The 22,427-nt window shown below is 46.6% G+C and overlaps 1 protein-coding gene across 2 annotated transcripts; it reads left to right on the forward strand.

Moving 5' to 3' along the window:
• The first annotated feature begins 19 nt into the window (after nucleotides 1-19).
• Nucleotides 20-10,954, forward strand: LOC121271187 (protein Dr1-like). Of its 2 annotated transcripts, none has more exons than XM_041176954.1 (4): nucleotides 20-67; nucleotides 2,519-2,939; nucleotides 6,572-6,735; nucleotides 10,401-10,954. In XM_041176954.1, exons 2-4 carry the CDS (start codon nucleotides 2,717-2,719, stop codon nucleotides 10,536-10,538), a joined length of 525 nt encoding a protein of 174 aa, XP_041032888.1. In that variant the 5' UTR covers nucleotides 20-67; nucleotides 2,519-2,716; the 3' UTR covers nucleotides 10,539-10,954. The 2 variants fall into 2 exon arrangements, with proteins under 2 accessions (XP_041032888.1, XP_041032887.1); XM_041176953.1 differs by having other exon boundaries at nucleotides 32-264.
• Nucleotides 10,955-22,427: the final 11,473 nt, after the last annotated feature.

Below are 22,427 nucleotides of genomic sequence, written 5' to 3' on the forward strand. Positions count from 1 at the left end.
GGAAACGGAAGTCGTGCTGAAACGACTTCCGGTGGTGATGGAGCGGCTTGTGGAGCGAAAATAGATGGTAAAAGATGCGGGAGGGCGATGGGTAACTGGTTCCATTCAGTGCGAATGGGTTTTGGAGGTATTCTGAGGGTTGTTGCTGAATCTCCTCACCCACCCTCCCACTTTGATGTCCCCTCAAGGCGCTCACCCTGGAGCTGGTGGGGGTCCCTCAGCTAGGCCGGTTAGCCCCTTTGTGTGGGCAGGGGAGGGAGGAAGGTGAGTGAGTGAGTGCTGCTGCTGCTGCTGCAAGATATGTGTGTCCATCCCTCCCCACCCCACCTCTGTGACTCTCCCCTCCCCCCTCCCCCTCCTCCTCCTCCCCTCCTCCTCCTCCCCTCCTCCCCCTCCCCCTCCCCCTCCCTCTCCTCCTCCCCCCTCTCCTCCTCTCTCCCCCTTCCCCCTCCCACCTCCCCCTCCTCCCCCTCCCCCTCCCCCTCTCCTCCTCCCCCCTCTCCTCCTCTCTCCCCCTTCCCCCTCCCACCTCCCCCTCCCCCTCCTCCTCCTCCCCTCCTCCTCCTCCCCTCCTCCTCCCCTCCTCCTCCTCCCCTCCTCCTCCCCTCCTCCTCCTCCCCTCCTCCCCTCCTCCCCCTCCCCCTCCTCCTCCTCCCCTCCTCCCCCTCCCCCTCCCTCTCCCGCTTCCCCCTCCCTCTCCCGCTTCCCCCTCCCTCTCCCGCTTCCCCCTCCCTCTCCCGCTTCCCCCTCCCTCTCCCCGCTTCCCCCTCCCTCTCCCGCTTCCCCCTCCCTCTCCCGCTTCCCCCTCCCTCTCCCGCTTCCCCCTCCCACCTCCCCCTCCCCCCCTCCTCCTCCTCCCCTCCTCCCCCTCCCCCTCCCCCTCCCCCTCCTCCTCCTCCCCTCCTCCCCCTCCCCCTCCCCCTCCCCTCCTCCCCCTCCCCCTCCCGCTTCCCCCTCCCTCTCCCGCTTCCCCCTCCCTCTCCCGCTTCCCCCTCCCTCTCCCGCTTCCCCCTCCCTCTCCCGCTTCCCCCTCCCTCTCCCGCTTCCCCCTCCCTCTCCCGCTTCCCCCTCCCTCTCCCGCTTCCCCCTCCCTCTCCCGCTTCCCCCTCCCTCTCCCGCTTCCCCCTCCCTCTCCCGCTTCCCCCTCCCTCTCCCGCTTCCCCCTCCCTCTCCCGCTTCCCCCTCCCTCTCCCGCTTCCCCCTCCCTCTCCCGCTTCCCCCTCCCTCTCCCGCTTCCCCCTCCCTCTCCCCCTTCCCCCTCCCTCTCCCCCTTCCCCCTCCCTCTCCCCCTTCCCCCTCCCTCTCCCCCTTCCCCCTCCCTCTCCCCCTTCCCCCTCCCTCTCCCCCTTCCCCCTCCCTCTCCCCCTTCCCCCTCCCTCTCCCCCTTCCCCCTCCCTCTCCCCCTTCCCCCTCCCTCTCCCCCTTCCCCCTCCCTCTCCCCCTTCCCGCTTCCCCCTCCCCCTCCCGCTTCCCCCTCCCCCTCCCGCTTCCCCCTCCCTCTCCCGCTTCCCCCTCCCTCTCCCCCTTCCGCTTCCCCCTCCCCCTCCCGCTTCCCCCTCCCTCTCCCGCTTCCCCCTCCCTCTCCCCCTTCCGCTTCCCCCTCCCTCTCCCCCTTCCGCTTCCCCCTCCCTCTCCCCCTTCCGCTTCCCCCTCCCTCTCCCCCTTCCGCTTCCCCCTCCCTCTCCCCCTTCCGCTTCCCCCTCCCTCTCCCCCTTCCGCTTCCCCCTCCCTCTCCCCCTTCCGCTTCCCCCTCCCTCTCCCCCTTCCGCTTCCCCCTCCCTCTCCCCCTCTCCCAGTCCCTCTCCCCCTCTCCCAGTCCCTCTCCCCCTCTCCCAGTCCCTCTCCCCCTCTCCCAGTCCCTCTCCCCCTCTCCCAGTCCCTCTCCCCCTCTCCCAGTCCCTCTCCCCCTCTCCCAGTCCCTCTCCCCCTCTCCCAGTCCCTCTCCCCCTCTCCCAGTCCCTCTCCCCCTCTCCCAGTCCCTCTCCCCCTCTCCCAGTCCCTCTCCCCCTCTCCCAGTCCCTCTCCCCCTCTCCCAGTCCCTCTCCCCCTCTCCCAGTCCCTCTCCCCCTCTCCCAGTCCCTCTCCCCCCTCTCCCAGTCCCTCTCCCCCTCTCCCAGTCCCTCTCCCCCTCTCCCAGTCCCTCTCCCCCTCTCCCAGTCCCTCTCCCCCTCTCCCAGTCCCTCTCCCCCTCTCCCAGTCCCTCTCCCCCTCTCCCATTCCCTCTCCCCCTCTCCCAGTCCCTCTCCCCCTCCCCTTTCTTCACCTGCCCAACCCCCCAGCTCCCATCTGCCCAACCCCCCAGCTCCCCACCCTCCCCTCATCCCTCCTCCCCACCGCTCCCTCCCTCCCCACCCCCCTCCACTCCCCTACCTTCGCCCTCCCATCCGCCCATATGTGGATCTACCACTTACTCCACTGAAGTCTTCTCTTCATGTCAGAATGTAGCCAATTTCTCTTATTATCACAGAGGAGCTATCAGTATGTTTTTAACATCTGATATTTTTGCCTTTTTCTCCAGGATGGCAAGATCATATTTCTTCATTAGTCTCTAAACCAAACGTTCACCATATTTTGGTTCTGGAATCCTATCGGATTAAATCCTGTTCAGTTTCAATAGATCAATTTTATGTGGATTTGGCACATGCCAACCTTGTTTGGAGAAATTGCCTTTTTTTAAAAAAAACTTCTAATACCAGTTTAGATGAAATAAAGAACTATGGCCTCGGCTTCTGGTAATAATGATGATGACTTAACTATTCCAAGAGCTGCCATCAACAAGATTATCAAACAGATTCTACCAAATGTCAGGGTAGCGAATGATGCCAGGGAAATGGTGGTGAACTGCTGCACTGAATTTATTCATTTGATATCCTCTGAAGCTAATGAAATTTGCAACAAATCTGATAAGAAAACCATCTCACCAGAACATATCATGCAAGGTATGTGATTTAAGGAAACCATTGTGGAATTGCAGTAACGGTTTTTCCTTGCTTTCAGGTGATAACTGACCTATGATTTTAACTGATTATTTATGCCCCCGATACCTCACCTGGATGTCCATTCTTCAGCTGTAGCTCAGTACCATAGCCTCTGAGTCAGAAGGCTGTGTAGTGAAGTCACACTTCAGACACTTAATGTAGGCTGGCCCATAGTTTGAGCACTGAGGCTAGTCTGCACTCTGGGAGGTGCCGTCTTTCAGATGAGGCATTAGACCAAGACCTCTTGTGTGGACATAAAAGATCCCACAGCCACTATTTGCAGAAGAGTTCTTCCTTGTTTCCTGGCCAATGTTTATCCCCCAACCAACACCTGGATAGAAGATCTGATTATTTATTTCATCACTGGGAGCAAACTTGTTGCTGTGTTTCCTATGTTCCAGCAATGACGACTGAGGCTCAAAAGTGTTTCATTTGCTATAAAAACACTTTGAAATGTCATCACATGCACTGCATAGCTCATATGTCTTTTTTCCTTTCTTGCTAGATAATAAGGTACAGGAGGCTATTGAAGTGACAATTTGACAGGCTTGATGATCCTAGCCAACATCCACATACTCGTTCTGGTAGGAAGCCAGGATGTGCCCCCGAGGGTCCAGTTATATTGCACTTACTACTGTCTTGGCTCAGATCAGCTAATAGAGGCTAGGAATCCTGGGACGAGTAACTCACTTCCTGACTCCCCAAAGCCTGTCACTATCTACAAGGCACAGGTCAGGAGTGTTGTGGAATACTCTCCACTTGCCTAGATGAATGCAGCTCCCACAACGCTCAAGAAAAACTTGACACTGTCCAGGACAAAGCACACTTGATTAGCACCACACCCACAAACATTCACTCCCTCCACCGGCAACGCACAGGAGCAGCAGTGTGTGTACCATTTACAAGATACACTGCAGGAATTCACCAAGGCTCCTTAGGCAGCACCTTCCAAACCCGCGACCACTACCATCTAGAAGGACAAGGGCAGCAGACACATGGGAACACCACCACCTGGAAGTTCCCCTCCAAGTCACTCACCATCCTCACTTGGAAATACATCGCCGTTCATTCACTGTTACTGGGCCAAAATCCTGGAACTCCCTCCCTAACAGCCCTGTCGGTATACCTACACCACGGGATGGTTCAAGAAGGCAGCTCACTAGCACCTTCACAAGGGCACCCCCAGCCCCACTGGCCTGGCCAGTGAAGCCCACATCCACTGAATGAAATTTAAGAAAGGCTGAGACTGAAAATCAAACTGTTTTGTTCAGTGTGACACTGTATAATGTATACATGAGAGGTTGGCACTATTTATTGTCCCTACATCTAGGTAGTCCCACAAACCTGTGATTCTAAAATGACTATAATGGAATTCTCTTAGTTCTGAGCACTGCTGTAATTCTAGTCTACAAATGATGACTATAGTTTATGGTAAATCATGAGCTTTATCATGTGGTAGTTCCTTTACAGTGGTAAAGAACTGTTGCACTCAGTAAGAAGGTTTTTATTCTTGCATTCAATCAGGAAATTCACCTTTGGAATTATATTGATAATTGTGATTGCAACCAGAGGTGTTTTGGATAGCACACCCTATGAGTTGGGACCTGTGGTGCTGCCAAGCCACCAGTGCTGATGGTGACTAAAATCAATAATCCTGACCAAGTTATTGTGGACTTTTCTTTATCGTCCTGCCCAAAAGCTTGAGTGACATACCATGACCAAAGAACAATCCTGAATTCTAATAACCCTTTATATTTAAGCCAAATTCTGCAGCTTTTAATTTTGCTTTATCTATTTATGTCCTCTTGGTCTGTACACATGCTGTGTACAGATGAGCTATTCTCAGGCCTTAACAAAGAGTTTCTCACTCCCACCTACCTCCAGCATTCTGCCACTCCTCCCTTCAAGTGTTGTCAGATCCTTTAGGAACATAGGAAATAAGAGCAGGAGTAGGCCATTTGGCCCCTCTAGCCTGCTGCGCCATTTAATTGGACCATGGCTGATCATCTACCTCGACACCTTTACATTATAGGAATAAAGTTGTTGATCTTCGAGCAGTCATTCACACTGAGTGCACGAGAAACTCATTGGAAGCGGGTCTAAAGGGGAGATGAGGAGAAATCATTTCATTTGAGTTGTCGGGATCTGGAATGCCCATCTGAAAATATGTGGAAGTTGATTCCATCAATAATTTTAAAAGGGAGTTGGATAGGTACTTACAGGAATTTACAAGGTTATGGGCAAAAAACTGTGAGTGTAGGACTAAGAACAACTGCTCTCCCAAGGAGCCAGGACAGGTGAGTTCCTTCTTATTGATACCCTTGTGACCTGTGGCAAATAGGTCAACAACATGTTGCCAAGTCTGTGTCAATACCAGTCTTGGGTGTAAGTCCACATAAGATAGGGCTTGACTTGGATATTTGCCTGGCGTGTGGTTTAAAATGGGTGACACAGATGTACTCATTCCATAGTATGTGTCAGTCAGTAATGTCTTCAGTTAATTGTATTGAAAAGCAAACCTCTTCAGAGTTGCATGTCTCGTGGCGTCCCCATCTTGGAATATTGGATTATATTTTGTCGAATGGTTCACTGGGTTTCGATTCAATGAGCAATTCAGAGCAGTTAAGTACCAGGTTGTGCCAAGTTGTAGAGGAGATTACGATTGCCCTGAGCATCCCTCGGTATGGGGAAGACTGTTTGACATGGCCAGAACAGACGGAAAGAATTGTTGCCTGCTTAGCTTAAATACCTTGAGATTGGATCAGTCATATTACAGAATGTGATCTGTAAATGGGCTAATATCTGACGCTCAGCAAAGCTAGTTAATATTTGACACACAGTTAAGATGAGTGTTTACGTTGAATCTTGAAACTCGGAAGTTTGTGAGGGGTCTTTTGACGAAGTTAATTTCTATCTGTCAAGTTGCACAGGCATCAAGGATCGAGCTGTCAAACTTCCACCTCGGGTTTCTCCTCCTCTGCTTTTCTGAGGTTAGAAAGTGAACTCACCTAGTACTGTCCAAAGGCTGCACGGCTGAGGTAGGAAAAGTGAAGATCTCATCTGCCTTTTAACTGTTCTGTGGCTCCCCGTGGAAAACCTGTCTCCACACAATTTTGTGGGCAGGGCACAGTAGGAGAGATACTAAAGTTAGACTAAGTGTCCCCAAGCTAAGGAGATATAAAAGGATCAGCCATGGTTCTCACTCCAGATCACTATTTGGTGACTCCTCCTGACAGCGTTGCTATTGAGTGAGGATAGGATATGGCCTGGCTGTACTGCCCTCAGCATGCTACGTCGACATTCTTAAGTTTGCAAATCTAAAATGGCCACATGGGTGAGATACTGCAGATAGCTGACATTACCAAAGCTGAAGTCCGTTTCCGGGAGAGGCAAAATACTAAGAGGCAGTGAATGAGATGAATCTGAAATGAAACAGAACAGAACTAGTTCTCCGTTTAACATGAATCTTCAACATGGATATGAAAAGATTTTGAAGTCAGGCTGTCAGGTGTAAATTAATGCCCCACAAAAAAGCTTTTGAGTAGCCATGAGAATGTTAAAAGCTTCTTTTTCTGTGTTACCTTGTACTACAGCCTTGGAAAGTCTAGGCTTTGGATCATACATAACTGAAGTAAAGGAGGTTCTGCGGGAATGCAAGACAGTCGCCCTGGAAAGGAGGAAGGCCAGCTCTCGCTTGGAAAACCTCGGGATACCGGAAGAAGAACTGCTACGCCAGCAGCAAGAGTTGTTTGCAAAAGTAAGGAAAGTTGCTCAGTATTTTTTGAAATGTATTGTTTTATTTCTCCTTTTAAGTCACCCCAGCTCTTCAAAACTGAAGCTTTTGACCCCCCCCCCCCCCCCCCCCCCCCCACACTTGTTCTCTTACATTAAAATATGAGCTTGGTGATCTTTAATCAATAGTTCCTTATTTCTCTTGTCATGCAACAAAACTGACACATGAGGTATTGTGCACAATTCATCTGGATTCCTCGCCTTGGTTGTCGTTGGAAACTGCCCATCATAAAGGGCTTTTTTGAGGAAGTGTGAAAGCCATAGCAGTCCAACAAATCAGTGAATATTTCTTCTCAATACCTGAAATGCAAAACTATAAAATGTTAAACACTATAACAAATTCTGGAAGGCACCCAAACAATGACACCCTGTATTCTGATTGTGGCCACTATCCTGAATACAGTTTTCCTATAACTCTATTTACTATTTAGCAGCCAGACTCTCTGGAGTCTACAAGCCGTTATCAACACCGCAAACTGTTGCTTTCTTCCATGTTATTCAAATGACCACATAACCGTACTGTAAGACAACAGTGCATCTGCCATCATAAGAGGTGTTAGCTGTGCTGATGGTACTAGAAACTGGGTCAGACTTTTTTCTAAATGATTTTGTGCCTTTTTCAAAAAGAAAATTGTAAAACAAATTTGGTATATTTATTTCTTTCACATTTTAGATTAATGTGCTGCACACCATTTCCCAGTTAAGCCTCTGCTAAGGTGACCTGCTTTTAGGCACCTGTCTGCAGTCCAGCCAACAACAGCCATTTCTCTAATACCACAAATGAACAGGACAGCATCCAAACATTACAGCCAGATGCTGAGTGAACGAGGAGGGGGGACAGAGAACAGGAAAATGAGTTGGCGCTGGGAGAGCCAACAAATGATCAAAATAAATGCAGCTTTTTAAAACAGAAAGGGAAACAGTAAGGCAGAGGAATTTTGGAAGGAAGTACCAGAATATGGGTTTACAAAAAACGTACGCAGAAATGGGCCATTCGACCCAACTGGCCTCGGTCGGTGTTAGTTCCATGTGAGCCTTCTCCCCTCCTTGCTTCTTCTCACCCTATCAACAATTTCCTTTCTTCCTCATGTAGTTATCCAGCTTCCCCTTAATAACATCAAATGCAGGATGTATAAAATAAAGAGAACAGGGAACATGCAGTAGATGGTGTCGGAGGAGCAGAAGGTTTGTACAGGGACATGTGGCTGGAGAAGACGGAAGTGGTAGCCTCAAGCGAGACCATGAAGGGAGTTGGACATGGTCTTGTAATCGATCTGTTGGGGTCAAAGAAGCCGTGGAAGCATTGCAAGGACAAGAGTGCAGCTTGCATCATAGCACTTTTGACCGGATGTTACTTTTTGGAAGCTGGCAAGGAGAGCATTTTGACTTTAAGGCTGGAAGTAGTGATAGCACAAGGCAGACACTGAGTGTCAGCAGGCCATTTGACTGCCCACACATTTGTATACTTCCCAGTAGGCGATATTAACAATGATGAGGAGCTGCTGGGTGAATCTGCAAAAAGAATTTGTCATGCTCCACCCTAAAATCCTGCTGGGATCAGCAGACTTAGCACAGACTGGGGATTAAATGTGGGACCTTGCTGGTCTGTGTGGCCTGGCTCCACAGTGAATTTATTCACTGTAAACTATAATGAGGAGCTTGCAAACCAACATGTCCCTCTCGGTGCAGCAAGTTTGTAACTTGAGCTTCTCTGCTAGTTGGAATTGTGAAAGTTAGATCCTACTCTGATGTGAAGGAATTTCAGCAGCGTTCTCTGACCAGTGCACTCCATGCAAATCCCCTCGAATTAAGGTCAGCTTCCTTTTGCATGATATGTTGCTCTTCGGGAAATTGCACTGTCATTGAGGTTAAGTTGTCATTCTTGGATGCAGTACCAAAGTGGAGCTTTACTCAGCCATGGGACAGACCTTCAATTTTTCCAATCTGTTCCAGATCTTTGAGAAGCTTCCTAATGACTCATCTGAGTTCCCAGCAACTGGCTAGGAGTACTGGTAATTATGCAGCTTTAGTCTGGGTGAATGCCTCTTGATTATAGGTTAAAAGAATTTAGAACATGAGAAATAGGAGCAGGAGTAGGCCATTCGGCCCCTCAAGCCTGCCCCGCCATTCAATAAGATCATGGCTGATCTGCCCCAGGCCTCAACTCTTCTTTTATGCCAGCTCTTCATAGCCCTCAACTCTGATATTTCAAAACTATATCTACCTCGTCTTTAAATACTTTGTTATCTAGCCCCCACAACTCTCTTTGGCCAATGGCTGTGGGTGTACCTGTATTGCAAGGTGATTCACACAGATGCAACTTTGATCCCTAGTCTATACTAAGCAACAACTTCCATTTATTAATTGTTAAGGAAACTTTAACAACCCAACACGCTTCAAAGGGGCATTATCTGATATTTGACACCGAGCCACATAAGATATTAGAATGGGTGACCAAAAAGCTTGGTCAAAGAGATGTTTTAAGCAGAATCTTAAAGGAGGAGGGAGAGGTTTAGTAAAGAATCCGTAGCATTTTGGGCTTAGATCGCTGAATGTGCAGCTGCCAATGGTAGAGCAAGAAAATTGAGGATGTGCAAGAGACCAGCAGTGGAGGAGTGCAGAGATCACTGCAAGGATCCTGCATTTGGCCCATAATCCGAGAGAAAATCCTTCAGTTATTGTCCTTCTTCACCAGTCAGTGAAATTGAATGGAAAGTGGATTTGGGATGAGGATGGAATCAGATTGAGTCAATTGGGCTGTTTAAAGATCAAAAACTAAATATTTCTATTGCATCTTTTCCAGTCCTAAGAATGTCCCAAAGTGCTTTACAGCCAATCAAGTACATTTGAAGTCACTGTTGTAATGTAGGAAATGCGACAACCAAATTGAGTGCAGCAAGCTCCCACAAACAACAATAAAATGAGGACCAGATTGTCTGATGTTTAGAGACAAATGTTATCCGAAAACACCAGAGACAACTCCACTGCTATTCAAAATAATGCTGTGTCTGAAAGAGTGTATCTTGCTCAGCACTGCACTACACTGTCGGCCTCGATTTTGTGCGCAAGTCTGCGGAATGAGCCTCTGACTGAAGCAAGAATGCTACCCACTGAACCATGGTTGACACCTTTTAAGAGTATCATTTGGATGAGGTACCAGAGTGCTCAGTGGCAGTGAAACTTAATCTCCACAAGAATCGATGCCACCAGAAGAGGGGGAGAAAATTGGGTGAAGTAATTGAATTCATAGATGTGCATACTAGACCAAGATGCAAGGCGGCTGCTTCTCCCTTCCCATCCTGAAAGCATTGTCGCCTAGTAGGAGTTGTAGGATAACACATTATCAGGCTCTCTGATATATCGTCTCAGTCCCTAATGTCTGTGCAGAGATCTTAACTGTATCAGCGAGCCTCAACATGGGAAGGTATCACCAGGCAAACTTAACCCAGTCTGGACACATGCTGGAGTGGGAACCTGAATCAATTTTTCTTCACTTTCCCTAACCTGAAGGATGCAGAACCTGTATATAGTGCACTTTCTCCCTCTCACCCCACCTAAGATCCCCACACCCCAGCCCCACAAGCAAGAGAGATCTGATCTGAACAACTGACTTTGTCACTTTCCCCTCAGGCTCGACAGCAGCAGGCGGAACTGGCGCAGCAGGAGTGGCTACAGATGCAACAAGCAGCCCAGCAGGCACAGCTTGCAGCAGCGACCGCTAACAAGGCTGGCTCCTCACAGGACGAGGAAGAGGAGGAGGACACCTAAGGTGTCGCTCGGGACATCTCGCTCCCCTTTCTAAACTGCTCCCATCTACTCACGTTCTGCTGCGTCCCACAATGGCGGTGCGGGTGGTCATCGGTTGGCATCTGCCTTGTGTCGACGGCTGGAAACTGAAGAGTCGGTGGCAAAATTTTAAACAGACTAACCTAAAACAAGGAAAAAAAACACGATATTGTGCATTTGGACTTGCTGGATGGCCTGAGCAGGACTGTACATGCATGGACTTTCAGACCATAAAATGGATTTTTATATACTTAAGATTTTGGTTAATTGGAGTAAAGTGTTAAACAGATAAAAGTTCCTGTTGAACATATATTTTGTGGGTTTTATTAATGTGTTCGGTAATTGAAGACTAAGTTGCCTTGTTTACAGTAATGATAATAAAAGTGGAGTAGACATTCCCTTCTGACTGAGACATTTTTTGTGCTTTCTAATTTGTATTTATTTAATTGCATCCTGTTTTTACTTTGTAACAAAAACGTTTATGGACTATTTATCATCATGCTGTGTCATTTGGCGGTCACTGTTTTTCTTAATTTGCTCTCTGAATGAGGGCATCGCTAGCAAGGTCAAACAAATATTGCCTGTCTCCAGTTGCCTTGATGTCAACGTTGGACCCCCATCAGATATCTATATGGTGTGAATGGCTTGCTGGGGATAGTAGACTCCCTTCCCTGGAGGATATTTGTGAATAGGTCTGGGTGCTGCTTGCTTTCTTTTGTATGGCTTCAGGAATAGAAGCTGTCATCACAGTTTTAATGTCAAGTTCCCTAAGCAGCCCAGTCCCCTACTGGAGAGCAAGTCAAACTTTGGGATGTCACCCTCGAACTTGAGTCAGGAGGGCAAGATGTTATGTGCTCCGTGGTTTGGCCAAGGTTACCCCAGTCTCATCCAGCCGAAGTTTTGAGGCGCTAATTGTACATCAGGTGGGCCAAGCTGGCCATGTCCAATCCATATGCCACTTAGGATTGTCCACGCGCTCCGGGGAAGATTGAAGCCTTTTGTGCTAATCAGGCAGCATTCTGGGCTACCTGTAACGGAGGGAGACTGGTGCCTGTAACCAGTACCTGCATCCCTGCTTGAGTCTGCACCTGCCAAACTGCTTCCCCGGGTCTGGAAGGATAATGATAGTGGTGGAAATTAAAATGCTAAACAGCCATCATTGCTCATTAAACAGAACTCAAAACGCCCAGAAGAAAAACCCATTTTGTAACTGGTCCAACCTGGTTTTAAGTTCCATGGAAATGCAACTGAGGCAACTAGCTATTTTAAGCAACATGTCAAAACTATAATTCCATTTAGATTGTTTTTATCCCTTTTAATTTGACTTCTGAATCATTGCATGTTTCAGTAAGCACTGGGAATTAACTGGTGCGTAACCACGCAAGGGTATAATTAATCCTTGCAAATGTGTTCATTTCCACTTAAGTTTACAGAAATTAGAGGGTAATAGTTTTTTTTTTCTTAGATGTTTCATAATAAGCAGCAGGTACCTCTGATATCTCAGCTGTTTTAACTCAGTTGTACTGACCAGAAGGTCTCAGTTAGATTCCCGGTGCTGAGTTAGCTGATCAAGGGGCAGCAATTTAGATTTTACAATTGCTTCCAATGCTCCTGGAAGCGACAGGGAATTTTGAACAGTCCAAACCTGGCTCCAGCATGTGCATTTACCACAATGTGGGTGATTTGTTATTTTTTAAAAAAATATTACTTCCTTTATCTTGCCACTAGTAAGGAGCGAGGGGAAAATCAGCCAGGTGTCATGGTCCGAATAACAACCTAGGCTCAACCACCTAGAAAGTCAAGGGCTGTGTGGGAACGCCACCAACACCTGCAAGTTCCTCTCCAAGCCACCCACCATCCTGACTTGGAAACATATTATCTTTCCTTCACTGCAGCCGCGTCCTGGAACTCCCTCTCGACACAGTTCAAGGCAATGGCTCATCACCAACGTCTCATGGGAAATTACAGATGGGTGTGCAGGAACAGGCAACAAGGCTGGCCTTTTCGATGATACTCATGTTCGATGATGCTTATGTTCCATGAGATTTTTTTTTAAAATGATGCCCTTGTAGTCAAAAAGCCTGTTGATAGTTACTGCCAGGGCTTGCACATAAACAATGACCTCTACCATAGAATGACGAGTACCTATTAAACCGTACCCGAGAGGGAGAGAGAGGAAGGAACATTGGTAAATGAAAGCGCACATGTATTGCATGATCGATCTGGTGTTGCATTCCTGCAAGGACTGGATTGTTCTGAACACATGCAGTACTATCACAGCCCATTAGGTGGCACAGGTTATACATTTTACTGCCTAGAGCAATTTCCATTTGAGTAAATGTTCATCTATTTCAACATTTTTAAAAAATTGTTAAACAAGATAGTGCATAGCTACCAGCATATATTAACATGACTATATTCTGTGCATAAATACACTAATTAATGCTTGCAATAAATTCCAAACATATCTGTTGAAGTGCTAATTATTTTACATCATACCCTCAAACATGCTGGCTTATGGTGTAGCAGGCCATCATGTTCTGTGTATGAGCACAGGCAGACGATTCAACTGTTGGGACAACACTGGATATTCACACAAATGTACTTTCCAGCAAGGGGTCGCTCAGTAGCAGTCAGAGGTGGTAGAACATTCTCTCCTTGGCCCAAGACACTTACCGCTAATTGCAACGCTAGCCCCATTAATCTCAGCCATCTCATCACCCACCTGGATTGTCCTGGTTCTGTGCCAAACAGCTTTGTTGCATTTATTTGCTGAGGAACCCAAAACAAATCTTCAACCAATTTGGAGAATCAGCCAACTGTTACCAGCACAGAAAAATACAGCTGGCTAACTGAACCAGTTACAACCAAGGCTAATTTATTTTTAATTCTCCAAATGTGAGGTTCGCTGGCTAGGCCAGAATTTATTGCTCCTTTTTAGGTGCCCTGAGTAATGGTTTGATGTTACTAAGTGACCTGCTAGGCCTCCTTCAGAGGGAAGTTAAATGTCAACTACGTTGGCAGGGGACTAGAGTCTCGTGGATTCAGACCAAGAGTTTTTCTTTCCTGAAGGACATTAGTGAACCTGATGGGGTTTATTTTTTACAATACACTAATTTCATGGACATCTTTGCTGATACTATTTATATATTCCAGATTTATTTGATTGAATTTAAATTCTCCAGCAGCCATGTTGGAATTTTAGCTCACTTGACTGAATTATTAGTCCAGGCCCAGGGATTACTAATCCAGTAACATAACTACACCACCGTACGCTTCAACCGCTTCTTGTAATATCTAGTTCCAAATTCTCACCTGCTGTGTGTAGCCACTCCTACCAGGAGACCTGCTCTTACGGTATGCAACATGCTCACACATCCACTGTAGCTCATCTGCAACCACTCTCTGACATCCATCATCCAACTACCCCCTAGGTAGACCCCTCTTTTTGCTGCCCTCCAGATGAGATCTTTGTAGGTTTTCAGTTCTGATCAAATACTGACATTTTCCTTTCTTGATGTCACTTTTTAGAGTTCTTTTTTTACTCTTGTAATTTCAAGCATCTATGTTCTTACTTGTCTTATGGTCTCACCCAATTCACTACCCCAACGCCCATAAGTACCTCTTTATAAGTGCTAAAATAATGAATGCCCTCCGCCTGTTTATCCTTACTCTTAAATTATTCAATTGACAATTACCACTCAGGGCTTAAAATGTTCTTCCTCGTATGCCCTCCCCTCCTATCTGTGCCCAAAACCTTAAATCTGTACCCCCTAGCCCCAGTGCATCAGCTAATTGTAACAATTTTTCTTTTATCTACTTTATCCAAACATAGGGACACAGGAAAGAGGAGCAGGAATGGGCCATACAGCCCTTCAAGTCTGCTCCACAATTCAACTACATCCGTGGCTAATCTACCTCAATTCCATTTTCCCGCACTATCCCCATATCCCTTGATGCCTTTAATATCTAAAAATCTGTTGATCCCTGTCTTGAACATACTCAATGACTGAGCTTCTATAGCCCCCTGAGATAGAGAAGTCCAAAGATTCACCATTCACCACCCTCTGAGTGAAGAAATTTCTCCCCATCTCAGTCCTAAACGGCCTATTCCTTATTCTGAAACTGTGTCCCTGGTTCTAGATGCCCCCCCCCCCCCCCCACCCATGGGGAAACATCCTTCCCACATCTACCCTGTCGAGCCCGGTAAGAATTTTGTATGTTTGAATGAGCTCACCTCTCATTCTTCTAAACTCTAAAGAATACAGGCCCAGTCTCCTCAATCTCTCCTCACTGGACAGTCCTACCATCCGAGGAATCAGTCTGGTGAACTTTCCCTGCACTCTCTCTATGACAAGTATATACTTCCTTAGGTCAGAAACCAAAACTGCACACAATGCTCCAGGTGTGGTCTCACCAGGGACCTATATAATTGCAGTAAGACCTCTTTACTCCTGTACTCAAATCCTCTTGCAATAAAGGCTAACATACCATTTGCCTTCCTAATTGCATGCTGCACCCGCAGGTTAGTTTTCAGTGACTCATGAACAATGACACCCAGGTCTCTTTGGACATCAGCACTTCCCAATCTCTCACCATTTAAGAAATACTCTGCATTTCTACTTGTCCCACCAAAGTGGATAACTTTGCACTTTTCCATATTATAATCCACCTGCCATGTTCTTGCCCACTCACTTAGTCTGTCTAAACCCACTTGAAGCCTCTTTGCATCCCCTTCACAACTCATATTCCCATCTAATGTTGTGTCATCAGCAAACTTGGAAACATTACAATTGATTCCCACATCTAAATTATTGATATTGATTGTGAATAGCTGGGACCCAAGCACTGATGCTTGCATCACTCCATGAGTCACAGTCTGCTAATCTGAGAATGACCGTTTATTCCTATTCTCTGTTTTCTGTCTGTGAACCTGTCCATAATCATGCACACCTTCATCAGATCACCCCTCAATCTGCTTAGCTCCAAGGAGAACAACCTCAGCTTCTACAATCTAACCTTAAATTTCCTGATCCCTGGAACCATTCTGGTAAATCTCCTTTGCATCCTCTTATGGATCTTTGCAACCTTCCTAAAACTTGGTGACTGTCTATATTAAATGCATCTACTTCCACTCTTCCCCACAAATGGAAACATTTCCTCTCTGTCTAATTATCAAAATCTTTCATAGTTTTAAAGATGTAAATCAGCTCACCCCTCAGCTTTCTGTTTTCAAGAGAAAAGGGACCAAGACTTTGCATCCTTTCCCGATAGGTATTACCTCGCAGTTCTGAAATCATTCTTGTGAATAGTTTTTTCACTTTTTTTGCAAATCTGTTTTGTGGCCTGAGTATTTGTCCTGAAATGTCAGTCGTGGGGAATATTGCACCTTTCCAATCCACACCCCGTGGCAGCATCAGACATGGTGCAACCAGTGGCTAAGTAAAGCTACCTTGGACTGTGCTGATTGAATGCCTTTGGGACCAATTCTCACACCAGCCACAAGTGGGATTGTCAACCTGTGCTGAATAATGGGCAGTTTTGCACTATAAGTCCTCATCCACTGGGAATTTTATCGAGCGTACTCAAACTCATTTCACGTGGAATCCTTGCAAGCAACGAAGGGGAATCATTCATCTCATCAGCATGCTTTGAATTTAATTGCAAATCCCTTTTCCCCGATAACCTCTCTTCCTGTTGAATGGTCTGTTTCTGAAGGAAACCCTATAATTCTCCGAGAACTCTGCATTCCTCCACTTTGGACATTTTGTGCATCCCCCACTTCCTTCCTTGCATCATTAGGGGCCATGCTAGCTATCTAGGCCCTAACCTTTGAAATTCCTTCCCTAAACCTCTCCTCCTTTAAGACTCTCTTTAAAGCCTACTTCTTTAACCATGCACCATAATGTCTCCTTCTTTGGTTCAGTGTTATTTTTTTTTATCTGATTACTCTCCTTTTGAAGAACTATGTGACATTTTACTGTGTTAAAGACCCTATGTAAATGCACATTGTTTTATTTTTTTGTGGAAAAAGATTTGTTCTGAACTGATGGTAGAAGATGAGAGGGTGGGAGTTTTTAAAAAGAAAATGACAGGGGCGGAAACAAAGAAAAGTGATTCTCTGTGAGTTTGTTCGGTGAGATTAGAGAGAAGGTTAAGTCATGTTTCTGTCTCTATGATCTTTCTGGAGATGTTAAGAAAACAGAGGTTGTGGGTTGTGAGAGTTTACTCTCGGCACACTGCACAGCTGCTTTTACATTGCTCTCTGTACCAACGTTACACCTTCATCAAGCGTTTAGCACCAATACAGGCTATTCTGCCCAACTGGTATCTGCGACGTTTTGGCTGACGAGCGAGACTCCTCCCACCTCTCCTGATCCAACACTGAGGAAAGTATAGAGATTATCTGCATTACAGCTAAACAGGTGTAACAACCTGTATTCCTGACACTGCTGGAATGTCTAACCCATAAGGAGCCTGGCTGAGGAGAATGTGATCTGAGAAGAAAACCAATCAATGCTAGAAGGATTCACAGTCTGCTGTTTTCCCTTCCATCTGGGCACTTTAGATGGAATGTTACAGCTTTGGAGAAAGTGTGGAGGAGATTTACGAGAATGGTACCGGGCATGAGGGGTTTGGATTATCTGCAGAGACTAGAGAAGCTGGAATAAAATCAGAAAATGCTGGAAATACTCAGCAAGTCAGGCAGCGTCTGTGGAGAGAGAAACAGGGTTAACGTCACAGGCTGACGACCTTTCAGTGGAAGTTAGAATTGTTCTCCTCAGAGCAGAGAAGGTTGCAGAGAGATTTGGTAGAGTTCTTCAAATCCATGAAAGGTTTTGATTGAGTAGAAAGGAAGGAACTGTTTCTGCTGGAAGTGGGAAAGTGGTCTCAGATTTCTGTAACTTCTGCAGTCCAGTTTCCATATTACACAACAGAAATGAACAAGAACATAGAATGTTAACAGGCTGGAATTGAACCAGCTAGCAATGAGACTAGACACTTAATACCTTCCCCCACCCGCTGCCATGTAATCTCCTGAAAGAGGCAAAACAAAACTCACTTCACATCCGCCTTCACCCAAGAGAATGAGGGTGAAGGTATCGAACTCGGGGAGAGAGGCTGTGAGGTTCTTGAGCAAATTGATATAGGGAGTGACAAGGTATTGGAGGAGGTGGCAGGCTTAAAAGTGGACAAATCTCCAGGTCCAGATGATTTGTGTCCCAGACTGCTGAGGGAGGCAAGGGAGGAGATCGCAGGGGCTCTGACCCAAATTTTTAATTCCTCTCTGACCACGGGGTAGGTGCCAGAGGACTGGAGAGCAGCTAATGTGGTTCCGCTATTTAAGAAGGGTTGTAGAGATAAGCCAGGGAACTACAGGCCAGTGAGTCTCATGTCAGTGGTAGGGAAACTATTGGAGAAAATTCTGAAGGAGAGAATCTATCCCCATTTGGAGAGGCAAGGTTTGATCAGGGATAGTCAGCATGGCTTTGTCAGAGGGAGGTCATGCCTAACAAATGTGATTGAATGTTTTGAGGAAGTGACCAGGTGTGTAGGTGAGGGTAGTGCAGTTGATGTATTTTATATGGATTTCAGCAAAACCTTTGACAAGTTCCCACATGGGAGACTTATAAAGAAGGCAAATGTGCATGAGATACAGGGTCATTTGATAAGGTGGATTCAAAATTGGCTTAGTTGTAGGAGACAGAGGGTGATGACAGAAGGCTGCTTTAGTGACTGGAAGCCAGTGTCCAGTGGTGTATCACAGGGATCTGTGCTCGGTCCCCTATTATTCATCATTTATATAAACAACATAGATGACTATGTGGGGGGTAGGATTAGTAAGCTTGCAGATGACACAAAGATTGGCCGGGTGGTTAACAGTAAGGTTGAGTGTCTTGGGCTACTGGAAGATATAGATGGGATGGTCAAATGGGCAGATAAGTGGCAGATGTAATTTAACCCTGAAAAGTGTGAGGTGATACACTTTGGAAGGAGTAATTTGACAAGGAAGTATTCAATGAACAGCATGGCACTAGGAAGTTCTGAGGAACAAAGGGACCTTGGCGAGTGTGTCCATAGATCTCTGAAGGCAGAGGGGCATGTTAGTGGGGTGGTGAAAAAGGCATATGGGACACTTGCCTTTATCAATCGAGGCATATATTACAAAAGTAGGGAGGTCATGTTGGAGTTGTATAGAACCTTGGTGAGGCCACAGCTGGAGTACTGTGTGCAGTTCTGGTCACCACATTATAGGAAGGATGTGATTGCACTGGAGGGGGTGCAGAGGAGATTCAACAGGATGTTGCCTGAGATGAAACATTTAAGTTATGAAGAGAGGTTAGATAGACTTGGGTTGTTTTTCGTTGGAGCAGAGAAGACTGAGGGGCAACTTGATCGAGGTGTACAAGATTATGAGGAGCATGGACAGGGTGGATAGGGAGCAGCTGTTCCCCTTAGTTGAAGGGTCAGTCACGAGAGGATACAAGTTCAAGGTGAGGGGTAGGAGGTTTAGGGGGAATGTGAGGAAAAACTTTTTTACCCAGAGGGTGGTGACGGTCTGGAATGTGTTGCCTGGGAGGGTGGTGGAGGCGGGTTGCCTCACATCCTTTAAAAAGTACCTGGATGAGCATTTGGCACGTCATAACATTCAAAGCTATGAGCCAAGTGCCGGTAAATGGGATTAGTTAGGTAGGTCAGGTGTTTCTCAAGTGTCGGTGCAGACTCAATGGGCCGAAGGGCCTCTTCTGCACTGTGTGATTCTGTGAAAAAAGGGGAAACCCCAGGGCCATTATAGGGGGTAATAATACTCAAGGAAAATCCCTCTCCGACCCCCCCTCTCAATATCAGTCCAAAAGATCGCATGGGCCAAGTTATCTATATAGATGTTTATTTTCGAGATAATGTGATCTCTGTCCCAGTCAGGAACTGGTCCAGCTCCCTCTTGAAGATGTGCAGAGAGTCAACACCTACAGCACCAGCTGGCAACACATTCCAGAGGAGAAGGAAAAGGCAACCGACTGTAGATGATGAATCTGATTGGGGGCGGGCAGTACACAAGCGACATTCTCCTCAAAACAAGTGAAAGGTCGATACAAGGGCATCGCAAAAATGCTTTAAAATGTCTGGGCACATAATTCAAACAAATTCACTGCAGAATAAAGGCCGCGCTGGTGTGAGGTTATCTGTTCTGGTTGCTTGTACTAAGGCTGCATCACTACTGCTTTGGACAGCCTGTACTTCTCAGTTGTGCTCTGGTTGATCTACCACCCCCCATACTGAAGAGCTAAAGTAAATGTCATTGTAGGAATTTTTACCACACAAAGTACAACTGACAGAACCATTCATCCTTTGAGGTTGAAAAAATGTGTGCTATCAGACAGATCCAACACTCCTCGTTCCTACTGCAAACCAGTAAAGATCAAAACTGGCAGAACATCCATGCAAGTTATGACTGATAAAAATAGATGCTTTCTCTTGCGTAACGCACAAAGCATAATTTAAAGCTAACGATGCATGGTTCTGTGGAAAGGTCATCGATCTGAAATGTTAACTCTACCTCCTTCCCTCCACAATATTTATCACTCAACCAAAATTAGTAAAGCATTATCTGATCATTTATCTCACTGCAGTTTTTGGGAACTTGCTGTGTGCAAACTTTGGCTACTGTGTTTCCCTACTTTACAACAGTGACTCCACTCCAAATGGGCTTCAATACTTCAGGATGAAGTACCGTGAATGTGAATCACTTGAGAATGGCCTGAGGCTATGAATGCAAGTTTTAAAGAAAAATATCAATAAAATCTGGTGGAATCTCACCAGCAGTGGGGTCAGTAACCCAAGGATACACTATTAAGATAATGGGGAAAATATCCAGGAGGGAACAGATATTTTTGTTTCATAAAGTGAATTGTTGTGATCTGGAAATGGCTGCCTAAAAGGCGATGGAAACAGATTAAATAGCAACTTGCAAGACGGAATTGGATACATACTTGAAAAGGAGAAATTTGTGGGGCTATGAGGAAAGAGCAAGGGAGTGGGATTAATTGGATAGCTCTTTCAATGAGCCAGCACAGACATAATGTGCAGAATAGCCTCCTTTTGTGCTGCAAGGTTCTATAAATGAGGTGTCTGGGTAACCACAATGCCTGAAATGATCTCTAGTCATGCTGGTCAAGACAAAGCCTGGTTTGATTTCCAGTCCAAGCTGAGTCAACAGACCTCAGCCAGGGTAGTAAGTGAACTGCTGTATTGCATCTCTGTGCCCCGGAGGTGGGGCAGTATTCAAGCTTCTCTGGCCTGGTCAGTCCTGCAAATATGAGTGCATGTAGTTGTCAGGTAAGGGTTGGATGAGTGTGAGTGTAATTCCTCCTTCGTAATCTGCTCTCACTGCCTAAAGCCAAATATAAAGATCATTGTGGGCATTTTGTCGGAGTGCTGGCCGGCTACCTGTTTCCAGTGAAGCATTGGACACACAAACAGGAGGAGGCTATTCCTAAGAACCTAAGAAATAGGAACAGGAATAGACCATTCGGCCCCTCGAGCCTGCTCCGCCATTCAATAAGATCATGGCTGATCTTCTTGTGTTTCGATTTCTACATCCCATCTAAACCCGATGACCTTTGATTCCCTTGATTCAACCCATTCAGTATATTCCGCTGTTCAGTTAGAACGTGGCTGACCTGCACCTTAACTCTATCTACCCACCTTGGTTCCATAACCCTTAATATCCAACAAAAATCTCAGTTTTCAAATTTTCAATTCATCCCTTGGACAGAGTTCCAGATTTCCACTTTGTTTGAAGAAGTTATTCCTGGCATCACCCCAAGCTATAATTTTAAGGTTCTGCATCCCCCCCTCCCCCTCCCCCGCCGCCTTGTCCTGGATGACTTCCCTGATGGGAATAGTTTCTCTCTATCTACCCTATAGAATCCTTTAATCAGGTTACTTCCGCAATTTGAGCACTCCTTAATCTTCTCTAGTCAAGGAAGAACAAGCCTAGTCTTTGTAACTTGTACTCATAATTTAAACCTTTTAGTCATTGGTGGTGTCTGTCTTTACAAGTATGATTTCAAAATTCTCCATTCTTGTTTTCAAATCCCTCCGAGGCCTCGGCCCTCCCTACTTCATCTACTTCAGTCCTCTAACCCTCCCAGCTCTCTGCACCCCTCCAATTCCAATCTCTTGTGCATCCCTGATCTTCATCACTCTACCATTGGTGACCATGCCTTCACTCGCCTTGGGCCCTCAGCTCTGGAAATCCCTCCTGAAACCTCTCTACCTCTCCTCTTTCCAAACACTCCTTAAAAAGGATTTTTATAAGCATTTTTCACAACCTCAGAAAATACCAGTGACTTGCAACCTCTCACATGCTTTGAGATAATGCCGTGGGATCTTGTATGTCCAGCTGAGAGGGTAGTGAGGGCCCAGCAGCTCAATGTTTCACTCAAAAGACAGCACCTGGGGCAGTGCAGCACTCCCTCAGCACCCTCAGCCCAGAGGTTTTCGTGCTCAAGTCCCCGGGCTGAGAAATTACGCCGTCCCGGTTATCACCATCAGTGGCGGCTGGGTGGCAAACTTTTTCTTCGAAGCGGCGTGGGGGCGTCGCACCAAGTTAAAAGGCGCTATGTAAATGCAGGTAAAGGATGTCCTGCCGCAGAGGAGAATCGCCTTCACTAGGGGGTAGGTGGGGTGGGGTGAAGAAGAGTGAAGGGTGTCGCCTTTAACAGCACCAGCCCCAGTGCAGGGCAGGTGGGAGAGTTCGCACCCTTGAGGGACAGACACAATCCTTTGCGATGCCAGCAGACGGAGTGGAGTTTGGGTGCTTGCTGTGCCCTGGAAAACTGCAGTGAGGCGCAGTTGAGCTTTTAT

Source organism: Carcharodon carcharias, chromosome 30 (genome assembly GCF_017639515.1).
Source record: "Carcharodon carcharias isolate sCarCar2 chromosome 30, sCarCar2.pri, whole genome shotgun sequence".
NCBI classification, from domain to species: Eukaryota; Metazoa; Chordata; class Chondrichthyes; order Lamniformes; family Lamnidae; genus Carcharodon; species Carcharodon carcharias.

Excerpts from the sequence above, each read along its gene's own strand:
- LOC121271187 (XM_041176954.1), top strand. The coding sequence starts at position 2,717 with ATGGCCTCGGCTTCTGGTAATAATGATGATGACTTAACTATTCCAAGA. Across the intron at positions 2,940-6,571 it reads ACCAGAACATATCATGCAAG|CCTTGGAAAGTCTAGGCTTT; the intron begins GTATGTGATTTA and ends CTTGTACTACAG. Across the intron at positions 6,736-10,400 it reads AGCAAGAGTTGTTTGCAAAA|GCTCGACAGCAGCAGGCGGA; the intron begins GTAAGGAAAGTT and ends CTTTCCCCTCAG.